Source organism: Ornithodoros turicata, chromosome 4 (genome assembly GCF_037126465.1).
Source record: "Ornithodoros turicata isolate Travis chromosome 4, ASM3712646v1, whole genome shotgun sequence".
Classification (NCBI taxonomy): domain Eukaryota; kingdom Metazoa; phylum Arthropoda; class Arachnida; order Ixodida; family Argasidae; genus Ornithodoros; species Ornithodoros turicata.
The window spans coordinates 38468382-38486275 of record NC_088204.1 but is presented as its reverse complement, the minus strand read 5'-3'; the positions used below and the strand labels follow the sequence as shown (position 1 = coordinate 38486275).

General features: G+C 43.2%; 1 protein-coding gene and 1 long non-coding RNA gene across 2 annotated transcripts in view; both read left to right on the top strand.

Annotated features, from left to right (window-relative positions):
• Positions 1–1695: 1695 nt before the first annotated feature.
• Positions 1696–3041, top strand: LOC135391446 (uncharacterized). Its single transcript, XR_010421950.1, has 2 exons — positions 1696–1744; positions 2153–3041. It is a non-coding gene; the product is annotated as an uncharacterized LOC135391446 (long non-coding RNA).
• Positions 3042–4141: 1100 nt separating this feature from the next.
• LOC135391445 (NADPH:adrenodoxin oxidoreductase, mitochondrial-like) overlaps positions 4142–17894 on the top strand; it is a 52324-nt gene continuing 38571 nt past the window's right edge. The window contains 6 exon segments of the mRNA XM_064621701.1: positions 4142–4595; positions 4714–4806; positions 6228–6350; positions 9714–9758; positions 9893–10063; positions 17031–17223. Coding sequence (XP_064477771.1) covers positions 4446–4595; positions 4714–4806; positions 6228–6350; positions 9714–9758; positions 9893–10063; positions 17031–17223 — 775 coding nt within the window. The 5' untranslated portion in view covers positions 4142–4445.

The following is a 17894-nucleotide window of genomic DNA, read 5'->3' as shown; positions in this document are numbered from 1 at the left end:
CCAGCCTTTATACATAGGGCGTTTATGTTTATTCGCTCCATGATTCGCTCGGAGCAGAGCCCGAGCTGAGCGGAAGTGCGTCACCGAACCAGAAATCGATCGGTCGGGTGTAAACCGAGGAGAAAATTAAATTCCATACGCGACCGAGCGACAACGGCTTTGCGCTTGCGCAGTATCTATTGCTGTGTCGTCTGCTTCCGTTGGTGTTCGTCGTAGGGCACCGTTTATGCCTTAATGTCTTGAAGGTTTCGCTTCTGTCAGTTTTTCTGATTTTGTGTTCCTTCTTTTTTCTTTTTGTACATTATTTCATGTTTCATTCCATGTTGCACGTAGTGTGTGAAAGACGACGACGACCGATTTGCTTGCCGTTCACGCGGGGCCACTCGCGTGTTCGTCCATCACGACGCTGGCTGCAAACTCTGCATCAAAGCCTGTGTTACATAAAGTTTCTCGACATCTGTCAGAGAGTTTTGCATTTTCAAGCACTAATTCCACAACTGGTTCGTGTGGTACGGCGGTCTAGATTGTCTGGATGAAAGCCATCTCAAAATTTCAAAATAGCCGCCATCTTCTAGCTCAGGAATAGTGGGAAGGATCTGCGAGCTCGCCCTCCAACCTCCGAGCGAAGCGAGCTGCCTCGGAGGTGACTCTGAGCGAATATCCAAAACACAAAGAGGGCGACATATCCGCTCCGAGCGCCTCCGGGCGATTAAACATGAACGCCCATAGAGATCCCTACAGCAACGCGCTAACCTTTTCAGTGACTTTCATCTTTCACCATGTATTGCCGCGGTTTCGGCAAGTCACGTGGTAACGAATAGTGCGAACTAGCGCCAAATTCCATAGCCAAGCGGCGGTTGCCAGAACTACTACCTCAGTGCTGGGAGCTTTGCGGATGTCCAGGCGTCCAGGTCTGTAGGTATAGTAGTAGGTCGTGGTCATGACCACTGATCTCGATTGTAAAAGGCTGGATGGCGGATAGGGAGCGCGAGCGTGAAGAAAGCGGCCGCCATCTTACTGTACCCACAACAGTCGCCGCAGCGATCATGGCAACTTCTTGCAATTACGGTCGTACCAACCGTACTGGCAGGGTTACAGGGCCTAAATTTATACAGGTGAGTCACTCTTCATCAAGGAATAAATAGGCGTCCATTCTGTATATTTACTTGACCATTATGAAGTGTTTTTTTGCCCAAAACGAACACTGGATGCAGGTTGCTTGATCGCTCTTCCGACGTTCAATCGAGCACACTTGCATTTTACCCGGCGGCAAATACAGTTTGAGTGCATAATATGCTAGAAAGAACATGTTACACTACACAGGTAGTGTTGTTATCAATATATGTGCGAGCACTCGAGCACTTTTTTGCATGCATTGCTAGCATGGTACACGGTGTTCTTCGCGGAGGCAAGTGCCACATTCATTTCTTTGAATTACCTTCGCGCACAAGTTCGGTATTACGTCATAATGAGACCACGATTGTCACAATTTTTCATGTATTGGTATTGTTTTGTGCCTTGGTTTGATTTGAGACAAAGAATCCTACGTAACGGTGGTGTGGCGCGACTTGAGTAACGCCTTTGTGTCTGAGCTATATCGTCAGCTTGTTACGATAGTAATAATTTGTAGCGTGTCGTGCTATTTGTAGCAGTTTTTAAGGCAAAAGTGGTCTCTCAATACAGGTTCCGTCATGGGGGCTACCTAGTGAATAATCTGTGCAGTGTGATACGGCTGGGTGTACAGGTAAGTATCACGTTCCTCATCCGCTGGTTTCTACTTTACAGGAAGGAACAACCTCAGTGCACGCACTGTGGTTAGCCTCTCTGAGTTTTGCATATTTTCTTACATGTTCACATCAGAAACACACCTTACACTTTAGGCTCCTTCACCCAGGAATATAATAATTAAAGATTATAATTCTTTTTAGAAGAGTTCCCCATGTTCTTTGTAGAATAGTTTTTAATCTTTTTAATTTTTAGAAGATACTGGGATTGTAAACCATGTTTTAAACTAATGTTTTAACATTTGTCCAATGCATTTATTAAACAACATATTCATTTTTAACTGGTTGCACCCAAACCAATGTTCTGATGTATTATTTCCTTTGTTGTCGATGCACCATAAAAATTGGAATAATCATCATCAATGCAGGTTACTTCACAGCTGCCTCGACATACTCAAGAAATGGGTGCAGAACCTGCGTAATGCCCACAAACTGCACAGCACCTCCAGAAAGTAAAGGCATATGTGTCACATGGGATTTTTAAAGGCATTCACAGTATATAATACCTTGTATGAACTGTTGTAGATCTAAGCAGCCTCTACAGTACACTCTCAGAAATTAAAACTTGTCAGGGAACAGTGATAATTATTCCAGTTAATAGGCATGCACATGTACACTATAAGAAGAAAATTTTTTATTGAGAATGCCCTACTGTTGATCACACTCATGCAGCTGTAGGTTTACCTTCGGCCTCTTGGAACTCTTTGTAGTTGCCTTAGCTGCAGGGGGAGTGTCATCCAGCATGTCAACTACTTGCAGAAATATTGACGTATTTAAGATTATGACACAGTTTGAAGGGTTTCAATTCAGGAAATTTGCAGTGGCAGGGCCTGCCAGAGTGAAACCTACTGAATATTTTATGGTGTCGAAGTTGCAGTTCCTCCAGGATAGGAATATCTTAGATGGGAGCAAAAAGCTTGAAATTAACAAAGTGTTGTTTGCATTAAGCAATTTGTAATACACTGAACACATAGGCAGCAAAACAAAAATTTAAAATTCAGCATGTATGAAAATTGGGTGCAACAAATTTGCATAATGTACGTGTACATTGTCATTCCTGAGATATATATTGCCATTGTAGCAAGGTCACAAAACAATAAATGTAGCCTTTTGCGACCTCCCTGCACGTTCATTGTATCCTGAAACGCATAAGTGCAAGAAATAAATCTTCAACTTGAATAAACTTGATGTTGTATAAACTTAACATAAAATGTTGAATAATATAATGAATGATATAAAATACTGAATAAACTTGAACTCGTATATTCTCTTTACTCATCATCAGTGATCTTCATTACAAAAGCATATCGTGTTAGACTTTTTTGTTTGCGTTTCACAGACTGAGTACACGAGGGCCAAAATGACAAAATCACAACTGTTTCAAGCTCCAAATAGTCCTGTTGCAATTTGAAGACCATACGTGGAGCTGCATTTTTTGGAACATGCTCCACATAACAAGCATGACAAAGTCGGCACTGGATAGCAGGACCCCGTCCCCAAGCAGCTTTTCTCACGCTGCAGTTGTATTCAACAAAAGCACGTGAGTGCTGGAGAAGGACATTCAGTTTGGCACAATCGCGCCTGCAAATAATCAGAACAAATAAAGGAAGAAGCAAACAAACATAAAGGGCTGTACTTCAAAAAGAGGTGAGTCCTGTGTCTCAAGCAGGTGTTACCACTTTCTAAGTAACTTAATTGATTAAGCTTACATCACTACCTGATTAACTGTCCTAACGAGTGTGATCTAGTTGCGTGAAGTAATTATTTGGGCTGCTTCGGTGTGTCCATATTTGCGAGGCAAAGCACCGCTGTCGTTTACTAAAAGACTCTTTCTAAGGCGATGCTTGATATAAATCATACTAAACGCATACACGGCTAAACCATTGCGGCTGTGATTCTACAGAACGATTCTGCCATGCGAGTATATCTTTTCCCGGACCATTCTTTATGGAACAATTTTTGTCCAGAACGCAGTACGGGATATTATATACATGGTTGTTGTTAACCTCAAGTCGTTTCTTATTGAAATATTGGCTGGGAAACGTGCTGTAGTACAATCCCCAGCGCTGCACTGCAGTGACGGTCTAGTTTCGGAATGAAAAACATAACGTAATTAAGAATCGAACGGCAGGACACCTGTGAAACACTGTTAGGATACATCAGTATACTGGCACCTTACAAAATTGTGTGATGACAAACAACGATCAATGCTTGCAGCGCAATAAATACTCACAATCTCCGTTGCCTCCCATTGTTTTCTATGGGCACACACAGCACTTTAGGGCCCACCAACATGGCGGCCCGAAGGCACGCCTCTCCCCCACGAGCCCCTCTCCCATGCGCGATCCAGCGCTGGAGATCAGTGGTCATGACTCAACGCACTCAACGTGGTCGTTGGCCATAGCCAAAAGCCGAAAGAGAAACGAGTAGCGGCGGCGTAGCGGCTATCGCAGGTTTCAGTGTCGGAGTTTGGGTTAGTGTAAGATACCCAGAATGCTGTAAATATTAACAGCGTACAAGATATACGTGTAACTGATAAGGCTGCTTTGCGCATGCGATAATTTCACCGTCCCTACATAATGGCGGAAAAATTGCTAATCTTCGTACACTGGGAATCTGCAGCTCGTTATTTGTGTGAAACTTAGCATTAAACAAAAACTAATGGCTGTTTCAATGCATCGGGTCTCTGCTCTGAGAGCACTAAAGCAGTTCCCAAAATGTCACGGGCAGCGTCAGCTGAGTTCCCACCTCAAGGTATGCGTGGTGGGGGCTGGTCCAGCAGGATTCTACACAGCTCAGCAGGTCCTCAAAGTAGGTGCGTTTCAAAACTGCGTGTCCTCTTAGTAACATTGAACATGTGTGAACAATGACTGAGATATATATTTCTGGGTATATAAGTAAGTATAGATGGCAATGTCTCTGTACTTAGGATCCCAATGCAGTGGTGGACCTTTACGAGCGTATGCCCGTACCATTTGGTCTCGTGCGCTACGGCGTTGCGCCAGATCACCCAGAGGTTAAGGTTTGTATGGAGCAGCTTTTAAGTATGCGACTTACATAAGATAAAAATTACTTCGCTTAAACAGTGAAACAAGTAGTCACGATGAAGGAACGCATAACCGAGAGACACGGGACACGAAGACAAGCACAAGAGTTTTCAGACACAGTAATGATTTAATAACACCAAGCCTCCTAAATACCTAACAACTCCCAGAGGGGAGTCACGAGCCGATACGGCTATATACTGCACCACTTGAAAACAGAAGAGGAAGGACAAATGAAACTTACGTTGATCGATAAATTGAGTGCGTTGCAACTATGAGTGCGAGGGGGGGGGCAAAGGGGTCTCCTGGAGCTCCAAGGTCACCTATAGAAATCACATGCTCCCCACTCACAGGTCGTCATGATCTACACCCAGACGCGGTCTCAATGATCCTAGCCTTTACCGTCGGATCCTGTGCACCGTATTGGAAGTCTCCGTTGTTGTTATTCATTGTAGTTCGAAGTGTAACAGTTATCGATGCTTGGCTGGGAGCCACCTGGACGTAGAAGAGAGCATTTTGGCAATAGCACACCATATATTTGCAGTGATACTAGACAGTGATACTTGCCTAACTTCACTGGTATACCGCAATCTGATCCCCAGGGCACAGCTGCCATTCTTTGCTATGGAGGGATGCCGCCGTTGCTGTCTTTTTGCTTTCACCCCTATGTGTAGCAAGGTGTGTTAAGTGCTGAGCTTTTGGCGCACGTTAAAGTGCCCATAAGTGGGCAAAAGAAGTCCACAGACCGGCTACTGTGGCATCGCCACTCATGATCATTGTTGTCTCGCGACGTAAAGCCACAAATTATCAATTAATATAGTGGAAAACACTACCTAGAATTCATATCAGGGTGTTCTTCCTTTCCAACTCAGCTGCAGCGTAGGGATCACAGTTTGTTTTGTTGCGAATTTGACCATCAGTTCCGATCTCTAGGAGGCTTTCCTCCCCCAAAACTCTCCCCCCCCAAAACTCTCCCCAAGTACTCTGTGCCCCACCTGGGAAAAAATCCAGGGAATACCCATGGTTGCACGAATTGTACAGCATGTGTAGCATGATAAAGTGCTTCTCAATAGGTTCCTTTGATTTATATCAGTGCAAGACGAGTTGGAAGGCTGTTGAGCGAGATATTATTTGGTGTCTCTTTGTGGTCACTTTATAGAGAGAGAACATAATGTAAGCACGTTTCAAAGAGGTGCTCCCAGTGGACATGTGAAGAAGATAAGGTTTTCGTTTATCAAACTAGCTAAGTTATCGTGCAGACAGTATCTGCTCAGTAAGTGTCTCTCAGTTTTATCCTCTGCTCTGTCTGTTCTTACTGTCAACATTTCATGCTGTGTAGAGTGAAGGTTGTACATTGTGATCTTCTACTGTAGCCCTATAGCTTTCTTTTTCCATGCAGAATGTGATCCATACCTTCACGAACACACTTCGAAACTCACGGTGCAATTTTTATGGGAATGTACGGCTAGGAAAAGACGTCACCTTGAGTGATCTGCGTAATGCTTATCATGCCGTTGTTTTGGTAAGTGAATAACACTGCATGAGTACGTTATGTTGTGCATCTTACAGTCACTGTATATGCTTCACTACATAAGCTTATTTAGTTACTGTAGTGCATACTGAGCTAAGCAAGCTAGTACGTGCCACCTGACCTTCTCTTGTACTCTATGGAATGTGAGCTGTGCTATGCAGATCAGCTTAGGGATTACTACATGCACAAAACAATAGTTTGTTTTTGTGTGTATTTGTATCATCATCTGTGTTGAAAGGTGAAGGATAGCTGCACTTGAGATTTAAATCCAGGTACCTCGTCAGGCTCCGCCTTTTGTACCTGGACCTCATTTCTGTATTTTTTGGAAATGAAATAAATAGAAATAGAAATAGAAATCAGACAGGGCAGTGGTCTTGTAGTGCAAGATTTATGAAAACTACATTTTTCTAAATTTGTTTCAGGCCGGCCCATTGTAAATAGCAAGTGCAGTAGAACCTCGTTGAAGTGTACTTGAGGCAATATGGGGAAAATATGTACGAAGCAGCAGTACAGCTTAAAGGGACTGTCTCGTACCCCCTGCCCCTCTCATAAAGTGCGCCATTCGATTGCCCTTTGTTTAAAATGGAATATACTCTGAATTTACCCTACAATGTACATCACGGTTATTAAATGACCGAATTAAATTGATAAAGATTGCAGAGCATGCTGTGATCTGTGTTGGCAACAATAAGAACGGCTATGTCACTTTACGGAAAAGTCCGTGATAAAATACAGAAATGGTCTGCTTTTGAGCGCGCTAGTGCTCCGGCGTGAGCAGACGACTTTCAGAAGTTACTGGGCACCGCGGCAACTCTCGTACATTTCTTTCAGTTCTCAGGCGAAAAATGCTCATTCTAAGAAGTGACCCACATGGTGATTTAGAATAACTATGTTAATCCTCAGAGACAAGTTAAAGCCCCACAATCACAAATCTGAAGTCGCCGGCCATAGACACACTACAGCTCCAACCAAAAATATATTACGCGCGCTTCTATTGCACTCCCTGTTGGACACTGATCATGTTTCAAGTGAAGTGTCGCTGATGGCATACATGGAGGAGGAGTGTGTGATTGTTGAAAATCCGCATTAAATACTCGCGAAAAGAAAACACGTGGCTTAGCTTCCACGTATGCGATTATGGGCCTCATTATCGGAGACCCCACAGTCAATTCATGGACTACATTCTCCGCTTGCGGAGATATATGTCTGAGTGCCCCCATTTCAAGAGCAAAGGAATGACTCAACCCAAGGTGCTTCTGCAGGTTACAATTACCATGACAACAGCAACGTACCCGCAGGCCGACGGCATGCGTGACGTTGCATGAGAGAAGCGCAGGTTTCGTCGTCTGCTATTACGGCACATTTTGACAAATTTCTCGAACGATTTGGTTATTCGGAATGAAACTTTGACGGTTGTATGTGTACAATACTCGTCAAGATAGTTTTGGCTAAGTTTCGGAATCGCCCCGGCTGTATGAGACTGGCACTTTAAAGGAGCAGTCTAGAGGCCCACAACTTTGTTTCTGTTTTTGGTAGTATGGAATGTTAGGCGACCGAAAACAGTTTTCCCACAATTTGTGCAACAGTAGCAAAATTGGGACGCCTGCAATAGCTCCCCGAACCTCCCGTGTGCGAAACACCCTTTTTCGCCTTCACGATAGGCACGTGATGAGTCCACCACGCGCATCACTATGTGACACAAGTGGTAATGACGCTCCTCATTGGACCCGGGATTACATGATCGAGGTGAGCAACATCGCGCAGGCCGGAGCGTCTGCTACCGCTTAGGAGACGCCATGCATTCTCAGGCTACGTGATGTCCGAAACGGAGGGTTTGAAGGCTGTCCACAAGACAACCACGATTTTTTGGGACCACAGATACCACGGGAAGAACGAATGGTGCAGCCCGAAATTAACTGCGCTTGTACAGCGAAAACCCCGTGCTTACCGACTGTGTGCAGCCTGTCCAACCATTTTCACTGCGCAGTTGGTTCAGTGGCTAACAGGTGGTGCCACTATACTGCCTCCATCGCTTGCTTTCTGCTACTGTGAATTCTGAGATTGCACAGAAGGCGAGGGAGGCTTGTGATCGTAATCTTATTTTCTCAGGCTGCATATATGCTTTGTTTTTGTTTTAGAAAATGTGATATAAATCATATAAAGAATAGAAGTCAACAAGAAACAGCTCGCAATGTTCGTAGCAGGCGGTTTTTCCTACAAACAAATGAGGGTCTCTCTACCACCAATGTCACAGTAGAGTGGATGTGGTCTGCAGTTGGAGCGCTCCGGCCTTTCACCGCGGCAGCGATGTTCGAAATTAATTGCACCGTGGTGAAACAACTTTGGACAGAAATATTTTGTGGGAATGCTTTTCACATACCGCTTTACAAGATGACAGCAGTTTTTGGCCATGTTAGATACCACTTTAATGCTCCTTTAACAGAAAGTAACTGTGGTAACTGTAACTGTAAGTAATTGTGGTGCTACATACGACATACACAGTATGTTTTGGCTTCTAACCTACAAGTTAGGTGCCCAACTGCTTACACTTGCTCGCCCCCTGTTTGGACATTGGGCTACAGGAAAGTGATCACTCTGAGTGATGCTGATTTAAACTGTAGTATTTCCTTTGAAGATGCTGCACAAGCATAACATTTCAGAGCGTGGATGCTTCTCGTTTTTGGCTTTTATTAAATGTAAGAGTGTGAGTACGTATACAGACGTGCGTCCTTATTATGGACAACCTTGCCGCCAAAAGAGCCTGTCCATGAAGCGCATCGTTCATATTATCCAGTATTAGAGAGAAACAAGATAAATTTATAGACAAAAGAAAGCAGTAATCGTGGTTTGTTCAAATGTACAACAGTGAGCAACTCAAGGTAGACAAAATCACAAGCAGCACGGAGTACATGGTGGTTGTAGCCATTGCACCCAAAAAAGAAAATTGCAGTGCCTTATGAGAAGTGACGGCTGTGATTATGATCTTGAGATGCCTTGAGATGAATTTAATTGTCAATTCTTCAGACAAGTTAAATCATCATCTCAGTGGCTGGAACATCGTGTTCAGGACCCTATGCCCTTGGAAAAATTTATTCCTGTGTTGCATGCAGCGAAATGTTTGCTCAGTGATGGGAAGTTCCCTCGATAACACTATTCATGGCAGACACTCAGCATACCTATGCAGCTTTGTAGACATCAATTTCATTGTTGTACTAGAGGACAGTACTCATTCAGACAATAGCCCTTAAGCAACAGAATGGAGACAAAAGACTAGGTGTGGAAGAATGTAAGCAGAAAGAATATTTTGTGCTATTAAAGCTAAAGTGCTAATGACTACATTGGCTTTCTCTTAAGACATACGGATCGGATGAAGAGAAGCGGTTGGGCATACCTGGTGAGGTAGGTGCTTCACAATGGCTTCAGAAGAGTTTCAAATGCTCAGAAGGCTTCTGATATGGAAGCTGCTCCTACTTTCCAGCCTCTACATGTGTCTCAATTCTGGTATTTCTGCAAAGTTACCTTCTTCTTCATAGGACTTGAGCAACATTATCTCAGCTCGTCAGTTTGTGGGCTGGTACAACGGCCACCCCGCAGACCTTGAGGTGCATCCTGATCTCAATGTGGATACCGTGGCTGTAATAGGACATGGCAACGTGGCTCTGGATGTGGCTCGCATTCTACTTACTTCTCCTGATGTTCTGCAGGCATGTCACTGTTTTTTCAAGTGCAGTGAATCTTTTTCAAATGTGTAATTTAGTACTATGATAATAACTGACACATTTGAAACTGACTCATTTCAATTTCATTCATTCATTAAAGATTCATATAGATCTTTTTTAATTGCAGCTGATTGGTAATTAATAAGGCCCCCTGGTTTTTTGCTGCGGCACATTGTAAATTCCACAAATTTCCTCGGCAAGCAGTCAACAGCTGCTTGAAACCGGAAGCACTTTTTTTCTTGGATAATGTGGGAACAAAAAATATTTTATAAAATTACAGATTCAAAACACTGTTGTGGCTCAGCATTACATATATTATATTTTGCTGAAAGCTCTTTCAGCATCTACAGAGTTTATAGGAACTTTATAGGAAGATTATCAAGGAGCCTACAATACATGCCGTGTTGAAGTTACACCTTTAAGAGGGCATACCAGCTCTCCGTCCCAATGTATTTCCTATGGGACAGTTTTTATGCTTTCTCTCGGTAACCGCCGCGCAGATTTTGACGCGGGTGCTTTCATCACAAAGAGGAAGACGAGATGAAGAGAATTACACGACAGGATTTCTCATATATGTCGTATGTATTTTACGGCGACGTCACGAATGCGAAAAAAATACACAATTTTTCTCCTCCCTCTTTGAAAAGGTTTTATTAAACTTCTATAGCCATTTCGAAAAAAACTTTTCCATTACTCTCTCTGGAATTATTTCAGGAATCGATAGACATCAAATTTATATGTCTACCACTTATAGTTTTTATAAAAAAGCATGAAACGTGAGTACGCAAAATCGCCCACTCAAAGCCCCGTGAACGGCGTCATTCTGTGTTGCCATCTGGTGACGCGACAGCAAAACCGCGCGGATCATATTCTTCCGCCGAGCAAGCGTGCGCGTGCGCACCTGACCGTCCTGTTGGCTCCTCTGTCCTCTGTACTTTCCCGGACCGCTGACTTAGGGCATGACCTTGGAGACCAGAACAAAAGCTTACTTAGCTGCTCGTAAAGGGATTATTGCCTGAGCCTGAGGCATTGTCGCCAACAACCAGAGACCAACAACCGTCTTCTTTTTTCGGTGCGCGTATAGAGAATTGAGATGAGTTATTAGCTTCACATGAAACATCAATTTGCCCGATTTTGACGTTTCGGGTTTGTGCTTACTCAGTCAACTGTCTCATAAGGCTTACGAGAATCTGTCGTATTTACGATTAGTGGAAGGCCGACTTTACAAACATTCCAGTGACGTTCAACAGGACTGCCCTGTAATGTTCGTAATGTTGAAACAGCGATCAAGCGGATTACACACAGATAAATGTTCCTCAGGATAACTGCATTTAGAACTGCAGCTCTCTTTGTTCTTCTCTTTCTTTTATTGATCGATTTATTTTTATGTTTATCTTATTATTTTCTTTTTTTTTCGTCAACGCTCCACGTGAACCAATAAGAAAAATCGATCAAGCGACTGCTGCACAATTATTTCCGCCCACGCAATGGGCAACCGTCTTTTCCGGAACCCAAATTCACGTTCGCGAAAAAGGAAAACCAATGACAATGCTCGATTGCTTCGAACGGTGATATGCCATGTTTAAAAGTCCGACATCACTATTTACCACACAAACTCAACAAATTCCGATGAAAAAATGGCTAGGAAGCAAGCGAGCTGCTGAAGATGATGCATGATGTCAAACCCCGAGACTAGGGAACACGAAGGGACAGACACGAACAGGTGTTTTTGAGACTTCGTGTTTGTGTCTGTCCCTTCGTGTTCCCTAGTCTCGGGGTTTTACATCATGCATCAAATTCCGCTATCTGTCCAAGTCATTTTAGCGAACGAGATCCACATTTTTGGCTCTTAGGCTTAGCGGGGCGGACGCGACGGAACAGCACGTTAGGTCGGTGTTTGCATTTTCATGTTCATGTTGTTTATTTTTCAACGGCGACTTCGATCACGTTATTTTGAGATACGGCCAATTTTTCGATACCGGTTCCCTGGATTTTCCATCTTTCGACACTTCTTGCTGGTTGCGCGTTGGATGACCCAAAACCTGTACCCGTCGTTCTTTGCACCGCAAACAAAGGGAAGCCTTCTGAGGAAGATAAGGAACTCTGGGTCACTGGGGATTCTCAACTGAACTAGTGACGAAACTAGTAACGAAAGGTCTGGTGTAATGTGAAGTACCCTGTGAAAACCAAGGAGTGTCTAACAATATAGTACTGAAGTTTCCGGGTAATAATCAGTTCATTATGAGACGTAATTTGTGCTCCGAGACCTCCTCGCGTACATAAAGACGGAGTTCAAAGAGTTTTAGGAGCTTCCCTTCTCCTTTTCTTATTTCTTTTTTTTCTAAATAGCTGTTGCTAAATGCAATGCATTTATTTAGGCTGTCTGAGTGTAAGTATTGAGCCTATCAAAAGGCCGAAAATCATAACGTCGAACTATCAGAAGGCCGGAAGCCAAAAGACCAAAAAATCATAACGTCGAACTGTCAGAAGGCCGAAAATAAGAAGGCTGAAAATGGAAAGGCCAAAGAGACACGGGGTGAGCACTCCAGTGAATGACCACTGAATGGGATGATGTTGATTATGAAAAAGTTTTGTGGCTATTGTATTAGAAATCAAATAACTGGAATGCATAGCATTTGGTGGTCGCAAATAGATTAGCCAGCGAAGATGAAAAACACACCGATCACATTATAACCGAAATTATATTCCGAAATCCTAAGCTGTTATTTGAAGAAAGTAATTGATAACAGTACAAACATGAGTAAGAAACATCATAAACAGCATAACAGCATTTGATCGAACGCCGTTTGGTCGAACGCCGCTTGGTCGAAAGCCGTTTGATCGCAAGCCGGTTGATCGACGCCGTTTGTTCGAAAGATGTTTCTTCGAAGGGAGTTCGAAGCTCGCAGCGTGTCCTTAGCACCTCTTTTTCTGTAACTTTTGACTCGAACATATGGAGCAGGCAATCAGTGTCCTCTCCTTTTTTGTTTGTTTGTTTCTTGCTTCTTTTTTTTTCAGCTAAAGACCCCACTGGTTATTTGCAGACCTTTGTCATTCACGAACAGCACAGCCTTCTGGCTTTTTACTCTCTCCCATCTGAAAATAAAATAAAATTGAATAGAACAATGTGGAAGTATCCCGCGAAATGTAACGGGACCCATTACTCAATCCCCCGGCGATGAACTCCCTACCCATCATCCTGAATAAAGTTATTGTTGTATCCCGCGAACCAGTGGGACACATACCGAAGAAAATGTCTTCACGATCGTACGATCGTATGGTTTCTTTTTTTTTTTTTTCTTTTTTTGGGGGGTAGCAGAATTCGCTTGCGCGAATTCAACCTCCCCTTGTTATTTATTTATGTAACCAACCAACAACAACAACAAAATGTCTTCAAGTTGGGAGCAGCCAATAGTCTGTGCTTCTTCTGGGCATGGCAACGAAAAACTGTCCGAAAACTGGCCGAACCGAAATCGGGACCGAACTTTTTCTGTGCATCACCGCGTGCTACCGAAATGCACCCCAAATTTCGGCCGAAGACTTCTGGCCTTGGGGAACATCGCCTTTCAACAATCCAGCTCAATGAGATAATCCCTGTATTCATAGAAGTAGAAATCGCACACACGGCAACAGTCGACCGACTGCTACGTCATCGTTGCTATGGTTCTCCTTCCGGCTGAATAGCCATTGGATGCTTCTCTTTTTTCGGTTGGCGTCACTTCCCATTTCGGAGGAGAAATCTGGCTTGGTCAGATCGGGCCGACTTCGGCCCGAAATTCTGTTCCCCGAAAAAAGTCCGGTCCCGAATTCGGTTCGGAAAGAATTCGGACGCTTTTCGGGCCATGTGGTTCACGCTAATGGGATAGTGATATGTGGACGAAAGGCACTCGAAGTCTGAATGCTAAGAAGGAAATTTCGCCATAGTATAAAATAAAGATATTGTATTAACAGCCATATAAAACTAGTTCAATCTTGTTAGAGTATGTATCTGCTTCGAACGTGTTGCCCTACAAGAACTGTGTTGCCCTACAAGAATGGTGATTTTCCTGTCCCACATGATAAGGAGACCGAGCTGCACTTTTTTGCAACACTCAAACAAGAACCTGTTATGTTGTCAGGTGACCATTGTTAATATTTTTCTATTGTGTGCCCTTTTATTTTTGTCGAATCGTTCCTCTTGGCGTCCAGAAAAAAAAGTATATGTTGGGAATATCGCGACTCCCGCTGCGAGGTCTCGCCGCTCGACCTTTCTGTATCTTCCTTGGTTGGGTCGACCCGAAGCCTTTATCGCCCTTCATGTTCTTTGTACGGTTTTGCAAAGTGGCACACCAAGGCGAGAAGAAGGAGTCTTCTGTCACTGGGGGTTGTCGACCGACATCATTTTTCTGAGCCGATGTGAAAGAAAAAGGAGAGGCAACATGGGGGAAAGGATTACTGTAGTTTTCTGGTAAAGAAGTCTATTCTGCGATGAAAATTTTGAAAAGTATTTTGCACCAACGCCCTGTAAATGAAGTCAAATATTTGATAATGCTTACTTACCAGAAATATACATACCAAAATGTCATTTTTGCATGAATAATAGAGTTATTATCAAGGTAAATTGCGTGTAAGCGTGTGCAGAAAAAAAAGAAAAAGGGAATACTGTTTTGAGCACTAGATTTTCCTGACTGGCATTGTAAGTGTTTATAGCCTAATTTACAGCCGCCGGTACATCCAGTTGAGAGCCTCCGTGATACCGACATCTCGGGCGAGCTTTGATAGCATATGAGGTTACCTTTCCTTGGCCATTTCCTGATTTCTTAATTGGCAATCGCCTTGTGCTCAGACTCACTGCTGGCAACATTCGTTTATAATACCATCTGTGTGTGTGCCATATTGCCATCCATACTATCCGATCACACCTATACGTCGGCATACACTAAGTATGCACTAGTAAAACAATACGAAGAGCAACGTAATGTTCAACGTTCGTAATGTTGAAACAGCCAGCAAGCGGATTACACACAGATAAATGTTTCTTAGGATAACGGTACTTAGAACTGCAGCTTTATTTGTTGTTTCTCTTTCTTTCTTTTATTGATCGATTTATTTTTATCTTTATTATTTTCTTTTTTTTTCATGGACGCTCCACGTGAACCAATAAGAAAAATCGATCAAGCGGCCGCTTGCACAATTATTTCCGCCCACGCAATGAGCAACAGTCTTTTCCGGAACCCAAATTCACGTTCGCGTAGCAAGGAAAACCAACGACAACCAACGACAGCGACGGGGGAGGGGAATATATTTATTAGACGAAAAGGACTTTGTCGCAGGCAATGCTATGTACCTCGTATCTTTAATGAGCTCCCCTTCGACAATCGAAGTACAAACTAAAAAAAGCGCTACGGCAACTTTATCATAGGATGTAGTACCTTTATATGTTCATGTACTGTCAAACTGTATGCCGCTGACTACTTCAGGCCCAGTGCCACAAGCTTTTCCGCTTAGACGGGCCTGTTTTATTATATTTGTAGTTTGCTTTCTTGAGTAAAATTATTATCATTATTATTATGTAAGCGAGTGCAAAAAAAAAAAAAAAGAATACCGTTTCGAGCAGATTTTCCAGACTGGCATTGTAAGCGCTGTGTGTAGGCAATGTTTATAGCCTAATTTACAGCCGCTGGTAGATCCAATTGAGAGCCTCCGAGATACTGGCATCCGTACTATCCGATCACACTTGTATATCGGCATACAGTAAGTATGCACTAGTAAAACAATACGAAGAGCAGCTAAAAATTCCATAATCAGTCAGTACAGGCGGTAGTGACTTGTGAAAACAATAATTGTAGCATGAATATATAAGAACAAAAAAAATAAAAATAAAGTACTCATGTAGCAATAGGAGACAAGCAAAAAGACGTGAATGTCTCGAATCGAACTGCGGACCTTTCGTGGCAAAGTCCGACACATTACCACTCGACAAACAGCGCAGAGGGCGCGGGCCGCCTTAATCTCGCGAGGTCAACCATGCGCAATGGGATTATTTCGTGAGTCGGAGGCGAACGGCGTGATAAGGATCGCGAGCTTGGCGCCATCTAGAATCGGGGAAAATCAGTGAATCGGAGTTGCTCCCCGACTGGTATGGCCTCTTAAGACGTCCATTTTGTTTTTGGGCTGTAGGCATTATTTAAGAGTCTTTAAAGGCAAACTCCCAGACATGGAATCAAACTCCCCCACTGCCACCGCAAAAGTGCACACGGGAGGGATGCCGCCCTTTCCTCAGGCGAAGTATGCACAATAAACGTGGGCTGTCTGTGTTGGTCCTGAAGCATGGGCAATTTCGTAATGCAGACTTCAACTCATGCAGGGAAGTGTCAGGTGAAGCCCACTTTAGGGAGGTGTCGCTCATGTTCGGCGAATAGCCGGGACATTCGGAAATCCAAATACATATTGGGTATTCGATTCACGAATGAGATACCTCGAGTGATTGATATTTGATTCAAATTCGAGAACTCTAATATCCGCACACTCCTAAAAATAGGAGATTCCGTGAAATTTCGTGCGCAACGAAGGATTCTGCGATATTTCGCTGATTCACAGAAAACCCGGGGCCTTAGTAATTAATAATTCTTGTTTTTTTATAGATCACACCATATCTTGACTCCAGTTGATGCCATGAATCTAGCATTTGCTCGTGCATTATGAGAATCGACCTTGGAAATTCCTTGAAATGTCTTATTGTTGTAAATGAGGATTCTTACAGTTGAACAGAGAAATGACTTGATCTTTTTTGCATTCTTCTTGCGTTGTAACATTTGGATCCACGTGAGGGAAGTGTGACTTTTGTGCTACCCTCTCTTGCTTAATACATACACAATACATGTTTTATGCAACAACAAGGGAGTCCTCTTCCTCTATGCTTCTGGAGCTGCTGTTTTATGTTTTACCTGTTAAGTTGTATATTTATATGCAGAAAACGGACATAAGTGAGCCAGCACTGTGCAAATTACGCAAGAGCACCGTCAAACGAGTCATCGTGCTGGGGAGGCGTGGCCCACTTCAGGTGTCCTTCACCATCAAGGAACTACGAGAAATGACGAAGCTGGCAGGAGTCAACACAATTTTTAGGCCTGAAGACTTTGCCAATCTTCACAAGAAAGTGGCAGGTAACCACATGACATGAGTTGAGGTGTGGTGGGGATTCTTGAAGGGATTATTTAAAATATGATCAGGATTTGTGCCACTGTGTGCTCGCCAGGCTGCTTGCGATGCCACTGAACTTGTGTAACCACCGCAGTAACAATAAAAAAAATGAAATAGTTTACAGAATGTTAAAAGTACAAGTGTACAGATAGAAAAATTTTTAAGTACAAAGTGAATGCCTGCTAAATTGCCCTTCAAATTTGAAACTGAATTTTCTACTTCACATCATAGGAGTGTTTGCTACCGGGAATCTGAACTGAAACTAAACCCGAACCGAAAACTGCTAAAAAACCGGTATTTTTTGCTGAACCAGAACTAGACCGAACCAAAATATTTTATTCTCTCAAGTTAAACTGAGCCGGAACTGGACCTAAGTAAATTTAAGCGCTTAGTGGTTCGCGGAACGGTTCAGGCGTAATGTGTATTGTAAGATATCTGAACTACGATTTACACAGCGGATTGAGCCGCATTGCCAAACAGATACGAAACTGAAACTGAGGAAAAGAAAACTGTAACACAAGCGCGCTAGGTATTACTTCCTCGCCACTATCACGTTCATTCAGTTGTGTTATGTCTTCCTTTTGGTAGTTGTAGGATTCCTTCCGTCATCACCACCACCTCCCCCTCCTCCTCC